Source organism: Gambusia affinis, linkage group LG12 (assembly GCF_019740435.1).
Source record: "Gambusia affinis linkage group LG12, SWU_Gaff_1.0, whole genome shotgun sequence".
NCBI classification, from domain to species: domain Eukaryota; kingdom Metazoa; phylum Chordata; class Actinopteri; order Cyprinodontiformes; family Poeciliidae; genus Gambusia; species Gambusia affinis.
In genome coordinates, this window is record NC_057879.1 from 27,468,229 (window position 1) to 27,493,092 (window position 24,864).

At 39.0% G+C, this 24,864-nt stretch overlaps 5 protein-coding genes across 7 annotated transcripts; 3 read left to right on the forward strand and 2 right to left on the reverse strand.

The window, feature by feature from the left end:
• Nucleotides 1-104: 104 nt before the first annotated feature.
• LOC122841418 lies at nucleotides 105-3,817 on the forward strand. Its single transcript, XM_044134712.1, has 4 exons — nucleotides 105-122; nucleotides 1,077-1,239; nucleotides 2,716-3,015; nucleotides 3,107-3,817. Exons 1-4 carry the CDS (start codon nucleotides 105-107, stop codon nucleotides 3,271-3,273), a joined length of 648 nt encoding a protein of 215 aa, XP_043990647.1. The 3' UTR covers nucleotides 3,274-3,817.
• A 2,019-nt stretch (nucleotides 3,818-5,836) lies between these two features.
• Nucleotides 5,837-9,752, forward strand: LOC122841729 (zinc finger protein 135-like). Of its 2 annotated transcripts, none has more exons than XM_044135290.1 (3): nucleotides 5,837-6,147; nucleotides 7,255-7,391; nucleotides 7,832-9,752. In XM_044135290.1, the coding sequence occupies exons 1-3, from the start codon at nucleotides 5,949-5,951 to the stop codon at nucleotides 8,606-8,608; spliced, it is 1,113 nt and encodes a 370-aa protein (XP_043991225.1). In that variant the 5' UTR covers nucleotides 5,837-5,948; the 3' UTR covers nucleotides 8,609-9,752. The 2 variants fall into 2 exon arrangements, with proteins under 2 accessions (XP_043991225.1, XP_043991226.1); XM_044135291.1 differs by lacking the exon at nucleotides 7,832-9,752 and adding an exon at nucleotides 7,480-7,825 and having other exon boundaries at nucleotides 5,838-6,147.
• A 1,489-nt stretch (nucleotides 9,753-11,241) lies between these two features.
• Nucleotides 11,242-14,416, reverse strand: LOC122841690 (zinc finger protein 62 homolog). The gene is made up of 3 exons (XM_044135231.1): nucleotides 14,332-14,416; nucleotides 13,898-14,182; nucleotides 11,242-13,131 (listed from the first exon to the last, which is right to left on the reverse strand). Exons 2-3 carry the CDS (start codon nucleotides 13,914-13,916, stop codon nucleotides 11,501-11,503), a joined length of 1,650 nt encoding a protein of 549 aa, XP_043991166.1. The 5' UTR covers nucleotides 13,917-14,182; nucleotides 14,332-14,416; the 3' UTR covers nucleotides 11,242-11,500.
• A 113-nt stretch (nucleotides 14,417-14,529) lies between these two features.
• Nucleotides 14,530-19,083, forward strand: LOC122841681 (zinc finger protein 436-like). The gene is made up of 2 exons (XM_044135219.1): nucleotides 14,530-14,830; nucleotides 16,592-19,083. Exons 1-2 carry the CDS (start codon nucleotides 14,632-14,634, stop codon nucleotides 18,166-18,168), a joined length of 1,776 nt encoding a protein of 591 aa, XP_043991154.1. The 5' UTR covers nucleotides 14,530-14,631; the 3' UTR covers nucleotides 18,169-19,083.
• A 449-nt stretch (nucleotides 19,084-19,532) lies between these two features.
• LOC122841670 (zinc finger protein 343-like) lies at nucleotides 19,533-24,530 on the reverse strand. 2 transcript variants are annotated; one of them, XM_044135194.1, is made up of 3 exons: nucleotides 24,205-24,530; nucleotides 23,011-23,241; nucleotides 19,533-21,999 (listed from the first exon to the last, which is right to left on the reverse strand). In XM_044135194.1, the coding sequence occupies exons 1-3, from the start codon at nucleotides 24,362-24,364 to the stop codon at nucleotides 19,931-19,933; spliced, it is 2,460 nt and encodes an 819-aa protein (XP_043991129.1). In that variant the 5' UTR covers nucleotides 24,365-24,530; the 3' UTR covers nucleotides 19,533-19,930. The 2 variants fall into 2 exon arrangements, with proteins under 2 accessions (XP_043991129.1, XP_043991130.1); XM_044135195.1 differs by lacking the exon at nucleotides 23,011-23,241.
• Between the last annotated feature and the right edge of the window lie 334 nt (nucleotides 24,531-24,864).

The following is a 24,864-nucleotide window of genomic DNA, read 5'->3' on the forward strand; positions in this document are numbered from 1 at the left end:
CATGCAAACAACATTTACTGCAATGCAACGTCTGCCTGATCAGAGTATCCCAGTTTAGTCAACTGGGACTGAAACTGGAGCGTAGCATCACGTTTCCCATGACGATGACAGGATGTGAGTCGGTACTTTGTTCTCTGGTTTGGACTCCAGATCTGAACCCAAATCTCTTCCTCATCACTTTGTTTGGAATATCAGGCTGAACAGCCGTTTCCTTCATAAACATTAAGATTCAGGTTTCTGATGCGTCTCTGAACAGAAGAGTTAAAAAAATATAAAATATAAAATTAAAACAGAAAACAGTTTGATCCAATGTGATCCAGTTTGGTTCAGATTCTGTCTTCAAACATGTTCAACTCTGTCCAGAGCTGGAGGTTTTCTCACACACACACACACACACACACACACACACACACACACACACACACACACACACACACACACACACACACACACACACACACACACACACACACACACACACACACACACACACACACACACACACACACACACACACACACGCACACACGCACACACACACACACACACACACACACACACACAGCAGGTCAAAGGTCACTGCAGTTATATTATGATGTAAAACACTTTGAGTCGTGTTGCTGCTAAAATGCTGGACAGAAATGCTTCCCAGCCTGATGTGTCAAAGGTCATGACCTCTGCCGTCTCCATCCCACCTGATGTGTCAAAGGTCATGACCTCTGCCGTCTCCATCCCACCTGATCAGTGTGAGCTTCATGACTCCATCAGCCTCCAGGAAACCACAAACCTCCATGCTGCATTCATGATCTCAGGAGATCTCAGCAGCTGCAGCTCAGACTGAACACACTGAAGACTTTCAGCAACAAACCAGCAGAGCCACTGGGAGAGATGGGAGCTTTCAGACATGATGTCTGCAGAGCTTCCTTCAGACCTACTTTGGACCTTCACAGCACATTTCTGATGGTTCTGCCAAGGATCCACTCAGAACCTCACAGCAACTTCAGCAGGACGGTTCTGATCCGCTGACATTTTGACCGTCTCCTTCTCATTCAGACACATTTTAAATCTGCCTCCAGTCATCAGTTGATTCTGAGGAAACCTGGAGATCTGGACCGGTTCTGGACTGGTTCTGGACCGGTTCTGGACCGGTTCTGGACCGGTTCTGCTCAGCTGACCCGTCGGAGCGACGGCTCATTCTAATCTTAATCTTTGGTTCTGGATCCAAACTCGATGTAACCGGTAAGAATCAAAACGTTTAAATCTTTTCTGCTGCTTCAGATTTTTGTTGTTTTTTGTTGTTAGTAGATAATTAATCATGTAAACAAAGAAAACCAGAAATAAACAGAAACATTTTAATCTTCACTGCAAAACAAAAAACATTTCTGTCATTTTTAACATTTGTTCCTTATTATTTCATTCAGTGTAAATATATTCTAATTCAACTGCAACCAAAACAAATTCTGACAAATTATTTCAAATCTTTTTTCAGAAAATTCTAATTTTTATTTTTTATTTTTAGGAAATCTGTAAACATGTAGAGTCTGTATGAAATGTTTCTGATTTAAAAGATGAAAATTTTCTAGATTTACAATTAGATTAATTAGAAAAATTGCATAATAATGGAGATTAATTTGGATTTTATTTGGACATGTAAAAAGTTATTAGTTTGGAAAATAAAAAGAGAGAAAGACAAAGTGTTAATAATATAATATAATATAATATAATATAATATAATATAATATAATATAATATAATATAATATAATATAATATAATATAATATAATATAATATAATATAATATAATATAATATAATATAATATAATATAATATATTATTGGTTTAATTAAAGAGACACAAATCTGGTTCCTGTTCCTGAGAATTGATATTTTATTTTTATTATTATTTTAATTGAAACCAAAAGCAGTTTGCCATCTGGATCCATTTACTTTGATTAAGCAAATGTGTAAAATATTCTTAAATTTTATAATTTAAACTTCATTCTTTTTACAGAATTTTACATAATATTGCAAAAATCAGATTTTATTTTTGCTTTAGTTTATTGTTAAAAACCATTAAAGTTTTTTCTGTAAATTTAGTTTTTATTTCTCCTCCAACGTCGATCTGATAAAACTTAAAATAAACTTCAGATCAGATATGGATTTATATTCCAGATTAATAATAAATTACTAACAAATATTGGAATTATTAAATGTTTTATTTATTTGTCTGTTATTAAAATTAAAACATTAAATGTTCAGATAAAAACTGATGGAAAACATTTAATGTTAATAAACAGTGAATAATAATAATAATAATAATAATAATAATAATAATAATAATAATAATAATAATAATAATAATAATAATAATAATAATAATAATAATAATAATAATAATAATTAGCTTTTGTCAATAAATTACAGCAATTAATGCTGTAAAAGTTTTTGTTGCTCAAAGGGAATATATTAATTTGTGTTCAATTATTTTAAACTTAGATTATTTATTATCTAAAAACCTCAAAGCAAAAAATTATTTACCAGGAAAAAATTTATGTATATAAAATTTATAATTAAAGAAAAGAATATCAAAAAGCAGTTTGACACCAAATGAATACATTTTATGAAAAATGAATGATTGTTTTCTGACGTTGAGCTGCAGCTGCTGCTGACTGTGGATGTTTGTCTGTCTGCTTGTTTCTGCTGCCAACCTTCAGATGATCCGGTAGTGAAGCCCAGGGTGAGCGTGTACCCAGCAGCATCCAGCGCCCAGCGGGGCCCGAGGGCCTTCCTGCTGTGTCTGGCCTCAGACATGTTTCCTCCTGAGGTCCAGTTCTCCTGGAAAAGACTGGAGGACGGTACAGAGAAGGATCTGACCTCTGGAGAGCAGCTGGAGCTCAGAGAGCCGAACCGCACCGCCTCCCTCTTACTGGTGGATCGGGATCCTGTCAGCACATCTAGATACCGCTGCTCTGTGCAGCATGAGGGGGGCCCAGTGGAGGCCCCAGCAACACAAGGTGATGAAGCTGGGAGACCAGGCAGAGACTCAGGTGGAGCAGAGGACAGAGGAGGATTCACTGCAAACATTTCCCTCCTTTTCTGTTCCAGAGGTTCCTGCGTTGCTCCCAGTGTCCTTCCAGTCTCACTGCAGGGTGAAGCTGCTCTGCCTGCTCTACTCGCTGCTGATAGTGAAGAGTCTGGTGTACTGCTGTGGCCTCTCTCTGCTGATGGCCCTCAGGAACAAGGGCCCGGCCCCCAGCTGCAGGGTTTTCTGACTCCAGTGGCCTTTATTCACAGCTGTGGTAAAGTAGCAGTAAAATGTGCAGCTGGTGAATGTCGGCCTCAGTTCTCGCCGCTGCCTGTTCATCTCAGCTCCGTATCTTTCTCTCTCTCTCATAACTCACTTTCCTGTCAGATCACTGCTGATTTATTGTTTTAAAGCTTCTTTACATTTAAGTCAAACATTAAGAGAATTTTTTATTCCAGTTTTTCAGATTTACTAACAGGATTTCCATCCAGATGATGACTTGTTCCTGTCAGTCTGTGACGTTATAATTTTATACATTTATTTAGATCTCTGATTATTTTCTTTCTGCTTCATATTTGATCCTTTGTTGTTAACAGTTTTGTCTTTATTTCATTGTAACTCAACTTTGTGTAAAATCCCTGATGTTTTTATTAAAGAGCTGTTTGTGACTAAATGACTTGATTCACTGTTTGTTCTTAAATTGTCCATCAAACCAGGAGTTTCTGTCCCAACATGTTTCATCTCCCTGAGGCTGATGAGCAACAAGCTGAGAACCATCAGCTGGACTTTGACTGGACCGTCGGAATCAAAGACTTTGATCAGAAACACTTTGATTCTGTTCATTAATTATTAATGAAAAATTAATAATTAGTTTTACTGAGACACCTTCAGACACACAGTCCAGTTCCTTCCCATTATTTTAACCATCATGTTCAATAAAAACATTTACAGAAAACCAGTTAAAGCATCAGATGAAGGTTTTAAAATCTTTAAGCTTGTTTGTTCCACTTTCTTGTAAAAACAGGATTCTCTTGGTTTTCAGTCTGAACTGTGGAGAAACGAGACCGGATCAGAACCAACATGGCCGCCTGGTCCTGCTGCCGGTTCACAGGAAGGAAACATGATGAATGTGTGAGTTCAGCTCTGAGCTGTTTGTCTCTCAGATGAAGAACACAGCTGCTTCCTGAACGATTGTTTCAGTCGATGCTGGTAACTGTCGTTGTGTTATTAAGGTGACAAGCCACAGCTAACGGTGTGGAGGCTGCAGAGCACAAACCCACACAGCTGCAGCAACGACGTCTGATTGGCTGCCAGCAGTTTGGTCTAATAACCACTGAGAACAGATTCATATCTGCTTTCTGATCACAATCTGTTTTATTTACAGCCAAGACCTCAATTATTCACATATAACAGAAAGTTTATCATTTACACGTTTTATTAAAAAATGTTGTCGTGCAGAATAATTAGATTCCAGTTTAAAGTTATTAATAAAAAACAACGACTGGATTCAGTTGGTGCATCAGAAAACTTTGCTGTAAATCCTGAAGATTTTGCTGTTTTTACTGTTTCCTCCCAGTTTAGACAAAAATAATTCAGCAGAAATGATCTCACTTTGGGATGATGCAAATATTAACAATGAAGCAAATAATCAATAAATCATTGTTACAGTAACATTGAGCCAAATGTTGCCATTTATGAAACAGATTATTTTAACCTTGTTGAAATGTTCATCCATCTGAATCCAGATCTTATCAGATTCATATCGAAACTCATTTAGTGTCTTCTCATCTCTGTTGCATTAAAAACTTAAAACTCACTTTAAAATTTGATACCAGTTAATAATTTCTGTTTCCTCATCCATCATCTTTGTTGCATTGTGCTCTCATTTCTGAAGCAGGTCAGTTTTAGTGACCCAAACATGTTTTTAATGAAGCTCAAAACCTTTCAGTTTCTAGAATCATGCACTGCATCACAAACTATCAGGAGGTCCACTCCATCTTTTAGACTTCTCTTCATGCTTGATATTTATTAGTAAGGATCAGTTAACCTGGTAACAGAAATAATCCATCATTTTAATCTAACCTTCATCAATAACGTCATTTTAAAGTAACTTCATGTCTTGTTACTGCTAAACTAAAATCCATGGGAGTAATGGATGACCTCAGGTTGCCCTGGCAACAGCCTCCATGTCACCATCCATGAACATTAGAAAGGCCAAATAACGTTACCTGAAACACACCTTAACTTTTTCATTCTTTACATTTTTGTGCACCAAGTAATTATTTGTATGGTTTTTGTGGACAAAAACACAACAAAATAACACTCATAATATGACTCATAATATGTCTCATAATATGACTCATAATATGTCTCATAATATGACTCATAATATGTCTCATAATATGCCTCGCAAGTGGTAGCTGTATTTTAGTGAAACTCTTAGGAAATATTTCAGTTCTTCAGAGAATAGAATGAAATGTCCTAAAGCACAGGTTTCAAACTCCAGTTCTCCAGTCGCTGTCCTGCAGTTTTTAGATGTGCCACAGGAACAAAACACTGGAATGAAATGACTTAATGACCTCCTCCTGTTAGTTCTCCAGAACCTTAATGACCTCATTATTCAGGTGGTGCAGCAGAGGCTCATCTAAAAGTTGGGCTCCGGCCTTCGAGGACTGGAGTTTGACACCCTGTCCTAAAGGCTTTAAACCCCAAAATGAAGAAAAAGTTCAGGTCTGGTTGAGAGAACACGGTCATTTTCTGCTGTTCCAGTCCAGTCCAGCAGGGGGCGGACATGATCCAATAAACTGCTTTCTCTCAGTTTGACCCCCAGCGGAAGTAAAACAAAAGGCTCCAGCATCAGGTTGTGTGGACTCATCTAGAAAACGGTTGATTTATTGTTCCTCAGCTGATATTTCAGTAACAATGTCTTCAGCTCAGCATCTCAGAGAGTTTATCAGAGAGAGACTAACTGCTGCTGCGGAAGAAATCTTCACCGAGGTTGAAAAAACCATCATTTGCTACGAGGAAGAGCTCGATGCTCAGCGCAGAATGATGGGGATCAACTGGAAACCAGAAATTAAGCTACACAGAATCGGTTCGGAGCTGCAGAGACAAAGTTCTGGTAGGTCTGGATAAAAGTGCTGATGGGTTAAATGCAGACTATTAATCTGGAAACAGAGACAGAGGGAGGAAGAAGAGAAGAAGATTAATGATGCGATTCAGAGAGTTGGAGAAAGAGGCAATAAATTTAAACGATGTAAAGAGTTTAGATTGTATCTGATGCCAGATCAGAAAAGACAAAAATCATTTTCACTACTTTAGATTTTTTCTAAGTTGTTAGTGAGAAATGCAGCTGAGCAGTTTGTAGTATTGATGGTTCCCTCCTGATCCTTCATCCTCCCGTTGCTTGATTTTCCATTTTTCCACAGAACTGCCAAGCTGCCTCTTAAATCCCCTCAGAGTTTTATTAAAGTAACATTGAACATTAACTGTTATCGTTTCTTTGACAGAAGGGTAGAACCAACCAATAGACAAAACTGCCTAGATGCTCTACACTGACAGCCATACCAGGGGCACAAACCAGGGTTCTGTCCTGGGAACAGACAGTTTGTTTTTTTTGTTCTTTTCCCTCCATGGGGTCTTTTCGTGGCTCTATTGTTCCTTATATGACAGCAGGCTGACAGGAAATGGGGGGAAGACATGCAGCAAATGTCACCGGGTCCGGGAATCGAACCTGTGACAGCCGCGTCGAGGACTCAAGGCCTCCAAACGTGGGTCACGCTGTCCTCCACGCCACCACAGCACACCCAGCTGTGTGAAAATGTGACCTGATGAAGTGAAACAAAATATAGTTTCTGTTTAATTCAAAGAATTTCATAACTAACATCTGCAGAGTGAAACGTTTTATTGCAGGGGAGACGGTTTATAAAACATCATGTGTTCTTTAATGGTGACAGAGGCTCAGGAGGTCAGAGTTCATCCTGTAACTGGTACTTTAACTCCATTTATCATTAATTAAAGTAACAGTGGTGTTAATATTAGATCATCTCTCTACCACAAACATCACTGAACTAAAATATTGATTTTCATTTACACACTTTGTTACCAGAGCTTCAAATTTATTGAGCTGAAAACGTGACAACAGAAGATTGTTGGTCACTTATTGACCCGATGGATGAGACGGTCATCAATCAATCAATATTAATGATCCCTTCCTTTGTCCCCACAGGCGTCCAGAATCCTCGTGTTTCTGCTGCTGCCGTCCAGCAGGTTGGTGAGGAGAAGATGTCCAGTGAGGAGAGGACGTCCAGTGAGGAGAAGATGTCCAGTCATGATGAGGATGAAGCTGAATCTCACTTTACTGATGTAATGTTACATTTTATAATGTGTCCCTCAATACTCTAGTGCTGTAGATCACGTCTGATCATGACATTTATCAATAAACATTTCACAGCAGGGGGTGTCTCTGGTCCAGGAGACCTTCTGGGTTTTTCTTCCCCAACCCAGAACTGAGGCTGCATTTCATGGATTAAGTAACAACGTCCATCACTGTTGGGCTCCACAGGATCCTTGATGCTTAACAACCAAAGATTCACACCTATAATCCAGTCAGGTCTCTCTTCTCTCTGTTGGGAAACAGCCAGAGCTGCTGACCCCCTGCTGACCCCCTGCTGACCTCCTGCTGACCTCCTGCTGCTAAATGACCTGCTAGATATCAGAGGAGCCAGAATCCAGAGCAGACTGGACTCTGTATTTCTGTTCTCACCTTGCAGGTTTTAATAAATTTGTTTTTTCTTCTCTTCCAGAATCTTGTTAAAGTTATTTCTCCCATGACAACTGAAGAGGAACAGATGGAACCAGAACCTCCACTGGCTGAAGAACATTGGGAACCAGGATCTCTGTGGATTAAAGAGGAAGAGGAGGAGGCAGAGTCTGCAGTGTTTAACTTTGAACAGCAGGAACCAGAACCAGAACCAGAACCAGAACCTTCACTGACCAGGCAGAACCAGAAGCAGGGAGAACAGCTCGACCAGAACCAGTTTGCTGCTTTGATGGAGACTTTCACACTTCAGGGTCGGGATCTGAGTGACGGAGAACCGAGAACTGAGGATTCTTCCTTTCACGTCTCTCCTGAAGCCGAGAGCAGAGGACAGGAAGGAAGCAGCTCCACCGGGTCGGGGAGTCGGTCCCACACCGACACCAGGACTGGACCTTTCAGCTGCGGTGTGTGTGGGAGACTAATGAAGAATAAATACGACTTAAAGCAGCATTACATGACCCACACTGGAGAAAAACCTTTTACTTGTGAAACATGCAGTAAAAGTTTTGCTAGACGTTCTCAATTAAATGTTCACTATAGAACCCACACCGGAGAAAGGCCTTTTACTTGTCCGATATGCAAGAAAAGTTTCTTTCAAATCGGTCATTTAAATGTCCACAAGAACATTCATACAGGTGAGAGGCCTTTTTCTTGTGAAACATGTGGGAAAAGTTTCACTCGACGTTATCTATTAAATCTTCACCGGAGAAACCACATGGCTGAGAGGCCTTTCTCCTGGGGGGGCTTTATGAAAAGCTTCTAGAATGAAACCTGTCAGATCATCATGGAAAAAGTCCCACTGCCTTTCCTGTGTGGGTTTGGAGTGAACATGTTTCCACTCAGTCCAGATATCTCCAGAAAATCATTGAAATCAGTCTAAATGAAATGTGCAGCAGAAAACCTGGAAGAAGCTCATAGACTGAGGAGTCGACTCAAACTGATTCACTATTAAACGTTTTTAAACTTTTCTTAAAGTGTTTTAGACTATAAAGTTACTGATTCATCCTTAGAAATGAAGCTGAGATGTTCTTTAAAAAGCTCATGAAGCCTCTGGACACCAGCAGCTCTGACCTAATGGACAAACATCTTCACACCATCAGATGGGACCAGAAATCTTTGCACTGGTTTCATGGATGCAGTTCAGCACGGTGGTGGAGGGCTGGTGATGTGGGCTCCTTTTACTCTTCAGAGTACCAAAGTCTTGTAGACCAAACCAGAGTCCATCTGTCCAGCAGCTGAAGTTTAGTCCAAATACTGTCGTCAACATAACCGCAGATCTACAACAGGAAGGACCAAAGTAATGAAATGTAGAGTTGGAATGGCCTAATCAAAGGCCGGACTTCAACCTTATTATATCCTATATCCTGATCCTAAACTTAAATCATCTACAGTGGGGTTGTAGAGAAAACTTTTCTCCACACCAACGGTGATAAAATAACTTTTTGTTGAAATCCTGAAACTGAAGTTTAATTTCATAAATTCATAAACTCCTGATGATTGTCGACATTCTTCATTTGATTTTTCAATGTTTTTCTTAAGAACTTTTGAGTTTATTCCATTTATTGATAATGTTTTTAGACTTTTACTGTGAAAACCAAAATGTTTGAATAGTTCAGCAGTTTTTCACTTTGTGTTTGAATAAATTAAACATTTGGTTTTATAATGAATTTAAACAGGAATTAAATTTGCTTTGGTTGTAATTGTTGCTGCTGTGGTTTTTACAGGACAGCAGATTGTGAAAGATGTTCATTTATGATGAAGTATAGATATTGTTTTGTAGACGTGCCGTCTGGTTTTACAGATCCAGTTGTAATAGTTCTACAGTTTGGATGAGATTTATTCTGATTTGTCCAAAATCATTGTGCTGTGAAATGTTCTTGGTTTTAAATAAAGTCTGAATGTCTTCAGATTATTTTTATATATAAACTTCATCTGACACAATATTGGCACCAAAGTTCAAATTCAACAGTGATAAATGGAATCAGAGGAGAAAACCAATAATGCCACCGAGGTTTATAAAATGTTTACATAGAAACTGAAACTATTAAACATTTTAATGTTTGTAGGGAAATTCTTCCAGCAACCAAATAGATATAAAATCTTTGGTTCAATTAGCTTCTTAAATGCAAACCTCAAATTAGTGAGTAAAAGTTTTATCTGATAGAAATGACAAAATAATTCCAAGTGTTTTAAGGATCAGAATGGTTTTGATTTTCATAATGTTCGAATATTAAATGAGGATGTAGATCATTAATGTCACGTTTGATAATATTGAATGAATGTTTTTATTTATTAGACTCCTGAAGTCTAACTGACCCTCAAATCAACTCTTTTCTAATAAACTGATTTTTATGATTCTTTATGTTTCAGTGTGAAAATAAATAAATAAGCAGTTTTTTTCACTGCATTGGTTTTCAGATCAAAGACAAATATTTCTGTTAATATTAAAAGACAGAAGCTTTTGATCTACAGTTTATTCTGTCCAGTCAGAGTCCAGCTGACCAAATGAGAAATTATTATTATTATTATGACAGATTCCAATGATTTTATTCACCATATTCTGACTTTCTGACACTAACTTTTGAGTTTTTATTATTTAAAGCCATAATCATCAAAATATAATATATAATAATACATCACTCTATGGATGATGATTTCATACAATGTTTCCCTTTCTGAGATGACTGGCAAGAAATATTGTATTTTCACATAATATTCAAATTCTTTAATACATATTAGCATTTTCTACCTTACCTGATTCATGGAGTTATTAACAGTATTGTCATTATTATGGAAAAGTTGATCAGTTTTAACTGCAAATGTTTCCAGTTTTGTCTTTTTAATTTAGTCTCCTCTGCATCATCTTTGCTCTTTCTACTTTCCATCCATGAATGACTGAGACCGTCGACAGGAAACGTCTCAGTAAAACACAGAAACAGAAGCTGTTAGTCAGTAGAGATGGTTGCAGCCCAGGGACAGCAGCAACGACACGAGATCAACCCAGTGAATATTGACCAATGAAAAAATAATGAAGAGAGAAAACCAGACTGTCAGCCCAAATCTCAGAGCGTCTTCGGTTCTCCCAACGCGCCGATCCAGACCTGCTCGTCACCCTCACTGTGTTATTAGACTGAAATGTTGGCATTTATTAAACATAAATGAGCTTAAACCTGTCCTTACGGAGAATCTATAATCTATCACTGCAGAGTTTATCATTTAAACTCCAATGACCTCAAAAACAGTTTTTCCTAACAAACACACAGGATGATTACGTTCTTCTCATCTCTATTGTGTTCATACTTCTGATCTGTAAAATATCTGCAAAATGGATTAAAAACATACTTTCAAATTTGATCCCAGTAAAAATTTTAAATAAAAACAAATTGTCTTCAAGTGTTTAAATTCAACATTTATTATAAAATTCCAACTTGAAACTTTAAAAACAAAAAAACCTTCAAATTGCAAAACTACTGTATCCAGTGAACCAGAGTCACCCAACAAAACGGGTTTAGGTTCTGTTAAACCCGTCCAACACATCACCTTCACTCCCACTCATGTTTAAGCTTAATTGGTATTTTTTCTTTCCTAATATACTACTTAAAAATAAACTAAGAAAATTCTAAATATTTATTGTTAACCAGTGAGATTAAAATGACTATTTCTCACTTATGTGCTTTCTTTTTATGTGATAATTCAGTTTCCTATTTTCAATAAAACTTTTGCCACATATTTGACATGAAAAAGGTTTCTCACCTGTGTGGGTTCTCTGATGTACATTTAAGTGATTGCGGATGAAATAAGCTTTCCCACATACTTCACATGAATAAGGTCTTTCACCCGTGTGAGTTCTCCTGTGAACATTCAAGTTTGAACTATTTATAAAGCCTTTCCCACACGTCTCACAAGAAAAAGGCCTCTCACCTGTATGGATTTTCTTATGAATACTTAAATTGCCAAAATGAGAAAAACCTTTCCCACAAGTGTCACAAGAAAAAGGTCTCTCCCCTGTGTGAGTGTTCTTGTGAGCTTTTAAGTGATCAATTCGAGAGAAACTTTTGTCACATGTTTCACAAGAGAAAGGCCTCTCACTTGCATGATTTTTTAAAGATCTCTCATCTGCATGCCTTTTCTTATGTAGATTTAAATTATCAATACGAGAGAAAGATTTTCCACACATGTCACAGGAAAAAGGCCTCTCACCGGTATGAACTTTCTTGTGAAGATTTAAATTATAAATTCGCAAGAATGTTTTTCCACAAGTTTCACAAGAAAAAGGTCTCTCACCTGTATGAGTTTGCTTGTGAACTTTTAAAATACCAAATCGAGAAAAACGTTTCCCACATGTTTCACAACAAAAAGGCCTCTCCCCAGTGTGGGTTTTGTAATGCTCTTTCAAGTTAAACCTCTTCTTAAACGCTCTCTCACAAATTTCACATTTTAAAGACATATTCTTTGTGTCAGCATGAGACTGACTCTCTAACACTGTGGATCTGCTTCCTTCTTGATGTTTGCTGTCTGTAGGAGAAATATGAAATAAACATTGCTCGGTTCTAGGTTCTCCAGCTCCTTTCCTGGAGACTTCCTGAAGAGAAGTCTCCATCAAAGCAGCAGACGGCTCCTGGGCGAGCTTCTCTCCCTCCTCACTGCTCCGGCGGCCCTTCTGGTCCTGACCAGCTGGAAAATGTTCCAGTTCCTGCTGTTCATGTTTAATCCATGAAGAATCTGTTTCTTCCTTAACTTCAACGATCAATATTGAATCTGGTTCTTCTTTTTCTTTAATCCCTTTAGATTCTAGATCCTCCTGTTCTTCAATAAGTGGGTTTTCTGGTTTCTTCTGTTCCTCTTCAGCCCAGAAAGATGTTGGTTCCTCATTTTCCTCCTCTAAACTTGGGTGTTTTGTGTCCTGGTCTTCCTCTTTAATCCACTGTAACTCTTGTTTCTCCTGTTCTTCTGTCAGTGGAAATCCTGGGTCTTCCTCTTCTTCTTTTATCTTATGAGTTTCTGGGTTCTCTTGTTTTTCAATATGAAATAAACATATTTTAGTTTTTTTCTGTTTCTCTTTAGCCCATGAAGACTTTATTTCCTCCTTTTCTTCTTCTTTCAGTGGATGTGCTGTGTCCTCCTCTTCCTCTTTAACCCATTGTTTTGGATCTGGTTCCATCTGATTCTCTTCGGTCCACTGAGGTTCTTCTTCCTTCTGGTTGTGGTAAGGCCTCCTGCCCTGGGTACAGAGATGTTGGATGGAAGAAGCTTCCTTCTTAATGGAGACATGCGACTTTTGAAGGTCTGTCGGGAAAAAGGAGGACATCCTTAATATAATTAAATTAATGACCATCTCATTCTTCAGCCTAAAACCTCATTGGAACCATCTGACTCAACCTTCATTAAAACTGGATATTTGGGAGGAATTTCAGCAGGAGACAATATCTCCATCCTCCCTATTAAGAGACCACAGATGTGTACTTTGTGACACACTGACTAACAGGAAAGCACTCTGCAGGAAACAGCATTCACCTTGGACTCCTTTGGATGCGACAGTCAGTTTTTAATGCTGAGTGTCAGTGCAAACAATCGCAAGGACAAGTAATGTGACAGTCACTCAATGCAGCACTGTCAGTTTGGCGGTGGCGGTCCAGGTGGAGGAGAAACTAAATAAAATATAGTTATTTATTTGGTAGAAGATTTTGTATTTCAAGTTAACACTAATACAATACACATAAAAGTCAAATAAAGACAGAATGCATAAAAAGAGAAGGGGTTGAAACTCAGAATAAAGAAACACTATAAAAAGGAACAGAACTAATTAAATCCTGGAAGGAACGTTTTTACTGTCAGAAGTCCAGTCCACTAATTCTTTATCGAAAGAACGGCTTTGACGAGGGCAGCTAAGCGGGGTCCTTCGGCTATGTAGCAACAATGCTAACAGACGTTAGTCACCAGTTAACATGAAAACCTATTAAACCGTAACACCGATCTGAACGGACCTTAAAACACTGAAGTCTGTTAGTAATGCTGAAAGCTCAAGCTGTAAACCGATTAAACGGATTCATACCGATTCTGGTGAGTCTCATCTGTAGTTTGCATCAGATTATGTTTTCCTCGTAGTGAACGACGTTTTTTTTGTTTTTTAACAGCAGAAGCAGTTAGCCGCTATCTGTTGCTGAACTGCAGGGGAAGATATTGTTACTGAAATATTCAGCTGAGACATGACAACACAATCGTCTTCCAGCTGCGTCCAACACAAGCTGCTCCTGTTGTCTTTTTGTTCTCCTTCGGCTGGGCGTCACACTGAGACAAAGCAGCTGGTTGGTCCATTTCCGCCCCCTGCTGGACTGGACTGGAACAACATAACAACAGCAGCCTCCCAATCAATCAATGACTTTTATTATTTTTATTTTAAACATTGAAAGCATCTAAAGATTTCTCAAAAATTTAACAAGTATAAAGTAATGTAATATAATATAAATTACAGTACACCAAACTTACCAGCAGTCTCACTCTGTAAAAGCACCAAGGAGGAAATGGGCAAAAGCTCAACGAATATTCTTAGTTAACATTAAGCTACATTATGATTAACTGTCAATTAATGACAGTTTCAGGTCAGTTTTTGCATCCCGTCTGCTGCTCCAGTCCAGTCCTGCAGGGGCTTTAAATAAACCAATCAGCCGCTGCTTTCTCTCAGTGTGACTTCAACTGGACGTAAAACAAAAGGCTCCAGCATCACGTTGTGTGGACTCATCTAGAAAACGGTTGATTTATTGTTCCTCAGCTGATATTTCAGTAACAATGTCTTCAGTTCAGCATCTCAGAGATTTTATCAGAGAGAGACTAACTGCTGCTGCGGAAGAAATCTTCACCGAGGTTGAAAAAACCATCATTTGCTACGAGGAAGAGCTCGATGCTCAGCGCAGAATGATGGGGATCAACTGGAAACCAGAAATTAAGCTACACAGAATCGGTTCGGAGCTGCAGAGACAAAGTTCTGGTAGGTCTGGATAAAGGTACTGATGGGTTAAATGCAGAGATCCGTCAGTAGACAGCAGTCAAGTCAGCTAACCGTAGCTCTCTCTCAAAGATTAGCTTCGTGCGTACATGGTACATTACGGTAACAGAGGGACGCAATTTAATGCGAAACAACTCGAACTGTAGAGAAAGTGAGAGGCATAGCCACCAAACATTTATATTTATTACATGCAATTTACTTTTACATACTTATATTATATCCAGAATAAATATTTCATATCAAATGGATTCAGATGTAATATTATGGGTGATCAATGGTTACCCAGGATACGTGTTTGTCATTTTCAGGATTGTTTTTTCTCAAAACCAAAAGAGGTGACAATAATCTTTTTTATTTTCTGTCAAATGATCAACTATACCAAAACCACTAGACATATTTCATAATTTTACATTGCAGTTTGGAGATCTGGCTGTATTGTATAATAGTAGTAAGACTTGGATGCACTGTCTGAGAGTTCCAGGGAATTATTCAGATTATGCTCATTTCATGTCTCCCATCTGTCGCCAAAGTTTCATATCCAGGCTTAAAAGAACGATAAAATACACAAAGGGCAGCTCCAGTCATTTCTGTTTAGTTCAGTCAGTTCCACTGGATTTGCAGGCATTGTGAATGTTATCGCTGTTTTCCTGCTGTCACACTGAATCTGTAAATATCCCCACAGACATCAACCTTACTGCCTGCTATCAACTGTAGAAGACTTTTCTTTGACAGTGAAACTATTAACTTGCATAACTCTGTTTCTCTGGGGCTGGCTATAAATGATGCTATTAGCAACATTTAATATGTCTAATTAGCTTAAAGAAGTAGTAGCAAAAGCAAGCTAAAAAGCATAGAAGTAGAAAATAATAAAATAAAGCTCTGCAGGAGCCTGGAGAAACAAATGTACAATTTTCTGACCTGATATGTTTGGTGGTCCTTCCAGTTCTGGGTCTGGTATCTCCACCAGACATGAGACGACAGTCCTGTATTCCACACCTTTTCTATCCTTATGTTCCAACTGATTTTGTATCATTTTCTTGAATGCAGTTCCGCACTAACATTAATCACTATTTCTTTGAATTCTTCAAAGTGTAACTGATGCTGAAGACATGCTGAGCCCCCTGCTTGTTGTTGAGCTTTCTTACTTCAGGTTTATGAAAACACGTTACTGTTGTGGACTGACTTTGACCCAATGTCCCTGAACTGTCCATATTCTAGAGACATTTTTTCTAGACACATCTCTTGCATGCTCATTGTGCAGGTCTTCAACAAAGTCTTGATTTTACTACCTAACCAGCCTTTTGGATAGACACACCAACATGACTGTAATTATTGCTACTACAGTAAAGTGGGCCATTAACAACCCAACCAGATGTGTTAGCTCAGCAAATACCCTCACTGTTAACTATTCTCCACATTTCCAGTGGTACCATTTTCACAGATCACAGTTCCAGCATGGATTGGTGTGAATTCAACATTATTTAGGGTGAGACCATTTCTGAAGCCTTCCTCTACAGCAGTGTTTCTCATTTCCAGTCATCAGATATCATTACCCTGCATGTTTTAGGTATTTTTCCTCTGTCACACTTCTGACTTGAATGAATGTGTGATTAATAGGATTCTGCAGCACTAATTTCCTACGAATCATGTGACGCTTTCTGCCCAGACTGTCTGATAATAACTGGGCTGATGAGTGAGATGATCATCAATTAATCTATATCAATGATCTCTTTGTCCCTGCAGACCTGAAGCCACATGTTTCCATTGAAGAGGAAGCTTCTGTCATCCACCATGTCTGTAACCAAGGGAAGAGCTCCAGTGAGGACCAAGAGGAAGGAGGACCTCAATGGAGAGAAGAACAAGGATCTCCACTGACTGAGGAACAGACAGAACCAGGATCTCCAAGGATCAAAGAGGAAGAGGAGGATATGCAACTTGTATTGGTTGAACAGAGAGACCTAAACACTGAATGGATGAAAGAGGAAGAAGAGGAACCAGAACCTCCATTGATAGAAGAAAATGAGGAATCCAGGATTTCTTGGGCTAAAGAAGAATGCATAGCACCAGAAACAACACTGACTGAAAACCAGGTGGAAGTTGGACCTCCATGGATTAAAGACAGAGAGATGGAACCGGAAGCGTCCGTGACAAAGGAAAGTCAGGAATCCGAGTTCTCAAGGACAAAAGAGAAACGGGTGATAATAGAACCTCCACTGAGTGAAGGAAGGCAAGAACCTGAAACTCAGTGGATTAAGGAAGAGGAGGAAACAGAATCTCCACTGACAGAGGACCTAGATTTTTTACTGCTTAAACATGAGCAGCAGGAACCAGAATATTTGCCACTTCGGCAGGAGCAGAAGGACCTCTGCAGCAGTCAGGATGGAGAGCAGCTAGTCCAGAAGCAGTCCACTGCTTTGATTGAGACTTCTACTCTTCAAAAATCTGATTTCACTGAGCAGCTTTTCTGTCACATCTCTACTGTAGATGAGACAAAAGATCAGGAAGAAATCAATTCCTCTGTGTCTCAGAGTCAGTCTCATTCTGGCTCCAAGAATATGTCTTTCAAATGTGACATTTGTGGGACATTTTTTAATAAGAAGTGTAACTTTGAAAAGCATTGCCAAACTCACACAGGTGAGAGGCCTTTTCAATGTGAAACATGTGGGAAAAGTTTCTCTCAGATGGGTAGTTTAAAAGAGCATAAGAACAGTCATACAGGTGAGAGGACTTTTTCTTGTGACACATGTGGAAAAAGTTTCTCTCGAAGTGGTTATTTAAAAGTTCACCAAAAACTTCATACGAGTGAGAAGCCTTTTTCTTGTGAAGCTTGTGGAAAATCCTTTGTTCGAATGGGGTATTTAAAAGCTCACAAGAAAAGTCACACAGGTGAGAGGCCTTTTTTCTGTGAAATATGTGGTAAAGGTTTATCTAGAATGGATCATTTAAGTCATCACATGAAAACTCATACTGGTGAAAGGCCTTTTTCTTGTGACACATGTGGGAAAAACTTTTCTCGAATTGATAATTTAAATCATCACAAGAAAATTCACACAGGTGAGAGGCCCTTTTCTTGTGAAACATGTGGAAAATGTTTTTCACATAGTTCAAATTTAAATGTTCACAGGAGAACCCACACAGGTGAGAGGCCTTATTCATGTCAGACATGTGGGAAAGCTTTTAGTATTCGCAATCGCTTAAATGTACACCAGAGAACCCACACAGGGGAGAGACCTTTTTCATGTCAAGTATGTGGAAAAAGCTTCATTGAAAGTAGAAAACTGAATTTCCACATGAAACAAAAACACATAAGTGAGAAGTAGTCATTTAACTCTCAAACTGATGTACCATTAGATATTCTTTTATTCTTGACAGTGGCCAAACTACTGAGTAGTTATTATTAAGTGGCACATATTGTAGTATAATAAGCCATTAATCAACATTTACTGTAAGTTGATTAATGGTTTGCATTCTGACTGGAGACATTCCTGAAGCTGCAAACAAAAAGGACTAAAAGTTGACCAAACTTCAGGTCAGTTACACTTTCTTTTGTTTCAGAATCAAAACTTTCAGAAATACAGTTGATCAGAACATTGGTGTCATTAAAAACTTTTGAAACAGAAAATCAACCGTTTGGTGTGTAAAGTGACCTGCATGTTAAACATTCTGTGCATCGGCTTCATACACATGGACACAAATCCACAGTCCTCCATGTTGAGCAGCTCTTTGATAGCAGACGGTTTTGAGGTCCGCAGATAAACTATAGTTTTGTTTGCTGTGAGACACCAAAGTATAGTTGGAGCCAATCAGCGAATGCAGTCAGCTGTCAATCAAATGTCTTGGGTCCTGCACACTGTTACTATGACCTCTACATTAGGACCGGACGTCTGAGTCAGAGTCTGAATGATGAACTGCACACCAGGCTTCAAAAAGCTGGTTCACCTGCATTCAATGATGCCACCGAATAATAAAACTGTTATAGTTTTGATTCTGAATTACAGAAGTTAATTTTTTATGCCCTGACTGTTGAATGGGTTCAGTCTATTTTTTTGTGATAAAGACTATACGTTCCTTTGTTTGTTTAAATGTTCAATAAAGATAACATAAAAATAAAAGAACGCTACCAGAAGTTTGTCACCACTTAACATGAAACGCATTAATACAAAACACCTTCAGTCTCAACAGTTTGAGACTGAAGTCTGTCTATAAAACAGAGTTCAGATTATAAACCAAAGTGTCTTATTTAATATTTAGCTTCAATATTTATCTACATGCTAGTTTTGTTGAATTTTTTCTGAGCTCTCCAGTAATTTCCAGCAGTCTGATGTCTTCCTGGTAGCAGACGATGGTTTTTTTCTGAGCATTTCTTCAGCAGCAGCAGTTAAAGTCTCTCAGATGCTGAACTGAAGACATCATTACTGAAACACAGCAACACAATATTTAAACATCTGGGAGAAAATGGCTCCATCTTGAAGCAGTTTCCTTCATCTGCAGCAGAACCGGATCGGACCTCCATCTGTCAGACTTTCAGCAGTTTGTTCTGTCTGTCTGTCACAGCAGAAGTTTCTAGAGATGAACTGGAAGGTGAAGATCTGCTGGTCTGAACCAACAGATGTAACACAGACAGTAAAACAGAACCGGGTCAGAACCTTCCATCACAGATTGACTCACACACGGACACGTCTGGTCTTTTATCTAGTTTATTTTAAAGTGACAAACAGATTTATGTTAAGATCTAAATAACAGATTATAAACTCCAATCCTGTGAGGATTGGCTGATGATTTGAACGTTAAACATGCAACTTTTTATTGTTAAGAAATTCAGATTCGAACCAGCCTCCAATCCAGAAATGGACGTCCCAACAGGCAACATGAGGTCAGAGCCTCAACGACCCAATCAGAGCTCTGAATACGGCGGAACGCCATCAAGGCCTCTCAGAAAGTAAATCAGAGAACAAAACATCCAACAACGTTTTGTTTACACTAAAAATGAAATAAAAATCAACCTTCCAAATATTTTACAGAAAGTTATTTCTCATCTTTGCAACATCACTAGTACTGAAGAAAAGCAACAAAAAAAAAGAACTAGTTGACAGACTGAACGTTTCCCCTACAATGTCCACCTTTCTGGTGGCGCCTGACTCCCCTCCAGGAGGAAAACTTATTTCCACATTCCTCACATCCATAGAGTTTCCCACAGCTTCTCCTGTGGGCACCTACTTCAGATTTATCTTTAAAACATTTCCCACATTTGCTACAAATGAAGGCTGGTTTCTTCTTGTGGGACTTCCTGTGGGCTGCCAGCCTCTGTTTATCTTTAAAACTTTTCCCACATTTGCGACATTTGTTGGCCGCGCTTTTGTGGGACTTCATGTGGGCAATATAAGAAGTCCTATAAAGAAAAAGTCTTTTGCATATTCTACAAAACAAAGTTTCAGCAGCAGAGGGAGTTTCTCGGTGGTTGACTACTGGCTTTGTGGTGTTGGACATTTCCCGCCATGTTTTATACGATGTGGGCTCCTGTTCTTTGTGCCTCTTCATGTGGGATTTCTTGGTTGAATGACAAGCAAACCTTTTCTTGCATAACCCGCAGTAAAACGGCTTTGCACGTTTCCTTTGGTGTGTTTTCAGGTGAGACTTGAGTGAATATTCAGAAGTGAAATGTTTCCCACAGGTTTCACAAAATGGCTGCTCCCACTTGTGAGCTTTGCAGTGTTTTTTTAGAAAAGCAAGTTCAGCAAAGCCTCGTCTGCATATTTCGCAGAAGAAGTTCTTCTGTCTGCTTTTGATTCCAGCTAGCTGCCGAGCTTTCAGGTCGTCCACCAGGTGGGTCATCTTGTGGTCCCTCAGGCGAGCATGTTGGGCAAAGCGTTCTCCACAGCGCTTGCAGACATACGGTTTCACACCCGGATGCGTCTTTAGATGCTGATTCAAACTCTGAGATTTCACTACAGCACTGCACACATAGCATTTACTCAACTTCACAGTGTTGGTGTGAGAAAGACGCTCTGACCCTGCAGAGCTGGTTCCTTCCTGGTTCTGGTTCTCAGCTGCAGGTCGGGTCGGAACAACCTGCTGCTTCCGGTCTGGGTTCTTTTGCTGCAGCTGGACGGGTTCTGATCCACAGTGTTCCTGACCTGATGTCACAACGGAGCAGGAACCGTAAAGCTCCATGAATCTGTGGTGATCTTCTGGCAAGTTCTGATAGTGAGGCGGACCAGCGCCTGGTTCTGGTTGAAACCAGCCATGTTGTTGACAAGTTGAGGCCATTAGAAGTTTCTCCTCCCAACTCCTGACTGCTTCCTGCTGCTGAAAACATGGAGGTTCTGGTTCCTCTTGCATCTGCTCAGAATCGCATGAATAAAATGTTTTAAGCTCGATGAAACTTTGCTGCTCCTCTGCAGGGTTCTGACACTGAAACTGCTCTGGTTCTGGTTCTGGTCCAATCCAGCCATGTTCCTGAGACCCTGCTGCCATAACCTGTTCTGCCTCCCAGCCGCTGCAGAGCTTCTTCTTCTCCTGCTGGACAGGAGGCGGTTCTGATCCATTTCGTTCCTCTGTGATCTGCTCAGCATCCAGCGTTGCACCTGAGTAGAAACGGTGCTGAAGTTCTGAACGGTTCTGATGGTGAAGCTGTTCCTTGTCTGGTTCTGGTTGATGAGAAGGCAACGGGTCCATAAAGGCCTTGGTTTCACACGTTGATAACAGCTGCTGGACCTGCTGGCTGCTCTGGTTCAGGAAGGTGAGCCACTGAAGTTTCTCATGTTCACCGTCAGACCGTGGAGGTTCTGGTTCTGGTTCTTCCTGTTTGACTTCAAACTCTGCAGGTTCTAGATTTTCTTGGTCTTCTTTGATCTTCATAGGATCAGGTTCTTCCGGATCCTTTTTAATATCCATAAACTCTGAATTTATTTCACCATCTTCAAACTCTGGAGGTTCTGGTTCCCCTGGTTCATCCTCAAACTGAGGAAGATCTACATCCTCCTCATCCTCTTTCTCACCCAAACCTTCTGGACTCTTCTGTTCCTCTTCACACTGCAGATAATCTGAATCTGACGGCCCATCTTCTGGTTCTTCTGTAAACTGTGGCGGTTCTGGTTCCGTCTGGTCATTGAGGACGTTCTCTTGCTTCCAGACATGTTGCTTTGGGAGGCCTGGAGGAACACAAAGGAACAACAGAATCATTTCCCAGAATGAAACTGATGCTGTGATTCACAGAGTGTCGGCCAGCTGCTCTGGTACCATCGGTCTAAATGAAGTCCAAATATATTTGACTTGTTTTAACAATGAAGCAAAACAACTGGAGATTTAAGATCTTTTCTAGAATCTGCTCTGATCCCTAATGAATAATATAATAATAGTAATAATAATAAAACATTAATCAACAATCTGATGCCATTTGATAAAATGTAATGTTTCAGTTGTTGGCTGTGTTCTATGACTTTGTGTATTCATGATGTAAAACACCTTGAACTGCCATGAAACTGAAATGTGCTACACAAATAAACTGGAACTTTGCCTTGAATATTTAGAAGCAGGATGTTCCTCAGTTATTGTGTCTCTCTTATCCATCCAAACCATTTATTGGTTCTGAAAACAGGCCTGAAACCTGAGCTCAGTCTGCAGAAGACGAACAGAAAGCAGCTCAGCATCTTCACCAGTTCTGCACTGCAAAAACACAAAATCTTACCTAGTAAATTTGGTCTAATTTGTAGTTAAAAATAAATGTCTTGTTTCATGAAACAAGACAAAACTAACTTGCAAGTAGTTTTGTGGCTCCTATATCTTTCAGCAAGATATAGGTGCCAGTTTTAAGTCAATAATTTCTTAATATTGATGAAAAAGTATTGCTACATTGAAAAATTTTTAACTTAAAAACAAGATATTTTCTCATGCTACAAATGAAGTCATCTGCCAACGGAACAGTTACTTTTTCATCAATACTAAGGAATTATTGACTCTAAACAATTTGGAAAATATTGCTGAAAAATTACTTGTAAATTATTTTGGTCTCATTTTAAATGTACTAAGAAATCTGCACTAGAAACTAAACCAAGAACACTTGGTAAGATGTTGTTTTTGCAGTGTGGTGAGTTTCTTACCGGTTCTGGTGAGTTTCATACCGGTTCTGGTGAGTTTCTTACCGGTTCTGGTGAGTTTCTTACCGGTTCTGGTGAGCTGATTCCAGCAGATGTCCAGCTTTCTGATGTCCTCTTGGTACTGGGTCACCGGTTTTCCAAACTCGTCTTTAATCTGAATATGATCATGTTTCCCTCCAGTACAATGAGGTTCTGGTTCCTGCTGGTTCTGTCTAATGCTTTGAGGTTCTGGTTCCTTCTTGAGGTTCTGACCGACCCAGACCTCTTTCTTATTGTTGACATGCTGCTTTGGCTCGTCTGTCGGAACAAGGAGACACAAGAGCTCATTAACATGATGACTGTCTCCAGAACCGGTGTTGGTTCTGATCCAGACAGCCTGGTTGGTTCCTCTGAAGAACCGGACAGTGAAGTATGTTTAGGTTCTGTAAAATTCAGCAGTAACCACTTACTATGCCAACACCTCTCAAAGTTAATATTACCATTTTAAAAGATGAGTGTAGATTCAGATTTGATGCTGATATTAATTTGGAGTTCAGATGTCAGATAAGAACTTGAGTAAAAAGTCAATTTTATGAGTTATTGCAAATTGAATAAATACTTAGTTATTGTCACATGATCCAATGAGTTTACACTCTACGATCATTTCTGTTTTACTAGAACAAATAAATTCAATGAGTAACAACTAAGATTTAGTCACAAAAATAACAAACTAAACACTGATTTCTCTTTTGAATTGAAGGACTTTATCAATTAATACTAACACTTCCTCAGTCAGCTATATAATGATGTACAAATTCAATTTACAGTAAATATATTTAAGGCATAGCCAGAAAACAAAGCAAATCAAGTTCACTCAACAGTTTTCCATCTCTTCTCCATAAAAATGTGTAAATAATGGCGCACTCTTGTCCTGCCAGTTAGGTCCCATGTATTGTTTCGTATTTATTTTTTTTAAAGCTTAACTTTATAACTATTGTTGGCGTTTTCTTTTTCCTCGGAAATAATTTAAATGGTTTTAGTTTCCAGTTCTAGTCTATTGCCGTTAAATGAAGCAAATTAACCCGGTAACATGTAGCTAAATACAAAATTTAGCTACATGGTAGCTGCTAAAGCGAGCTGCTAAAGCTAGCAACTGGACGGTCGGCAACAGTTGCCATGGTAACAGGAAGAAAAATCCCAACCAAACGACTGATTTTTCATTTATTTGATTTTCTATTTTATTTTCTGGGTCTGAACTAGCTGGCCTCTGTAGCTTCTTACCGATTCTGGTGAGTTTTATCTGAGGTTTCCAGCATTTTTCCAGCAGCTCAATGTCCTCCTCGTAGCGGACGATGGTTTTTTCAACCTGTATGAAGATTTCTTCAGCAGCAGCAGTTAGTCGCGCTCTGATAAAATCTCTCAGCTGCTGAAATGAAGACATTGTTACGGAATATTTAGCTAAAACACAACACCACAAAGCAAAGCTGCTGCTGGAGCCGTTTTGTTTTACTTCCTCTGAGTGTTGCACTGAAACCCAGTAGATTTATCCATAGACATGAATACGTAGACGCCTCATAGAGCGGGTAGGACCGTTGCTGCGATACGTCACAGCGTCCGCCATATTGAATGTGGCCCATGTTCCAGTAATACAAGTAAATGGACCGAACTTCAGAAAGTCCCGTTCTACAAAGTATTTTAAGTCAATACCTGTGATTGACACATTCTCTCTCACACACTAATATATTTGGTAATCAAATAAATTACTAACGTCAGAGTTTCTAACTTTTGATGTGATTATTTAATTGTTTTTGGGATCTCTGAATAAAGAGCACAATGTTTTTATTTGATAGAAATGATTCTGATAATTTTTATATTGACATTGATGAATAAACACACACTTTTACAGTGTTTTATTAAAGAACATATTTGCATGATTCTATA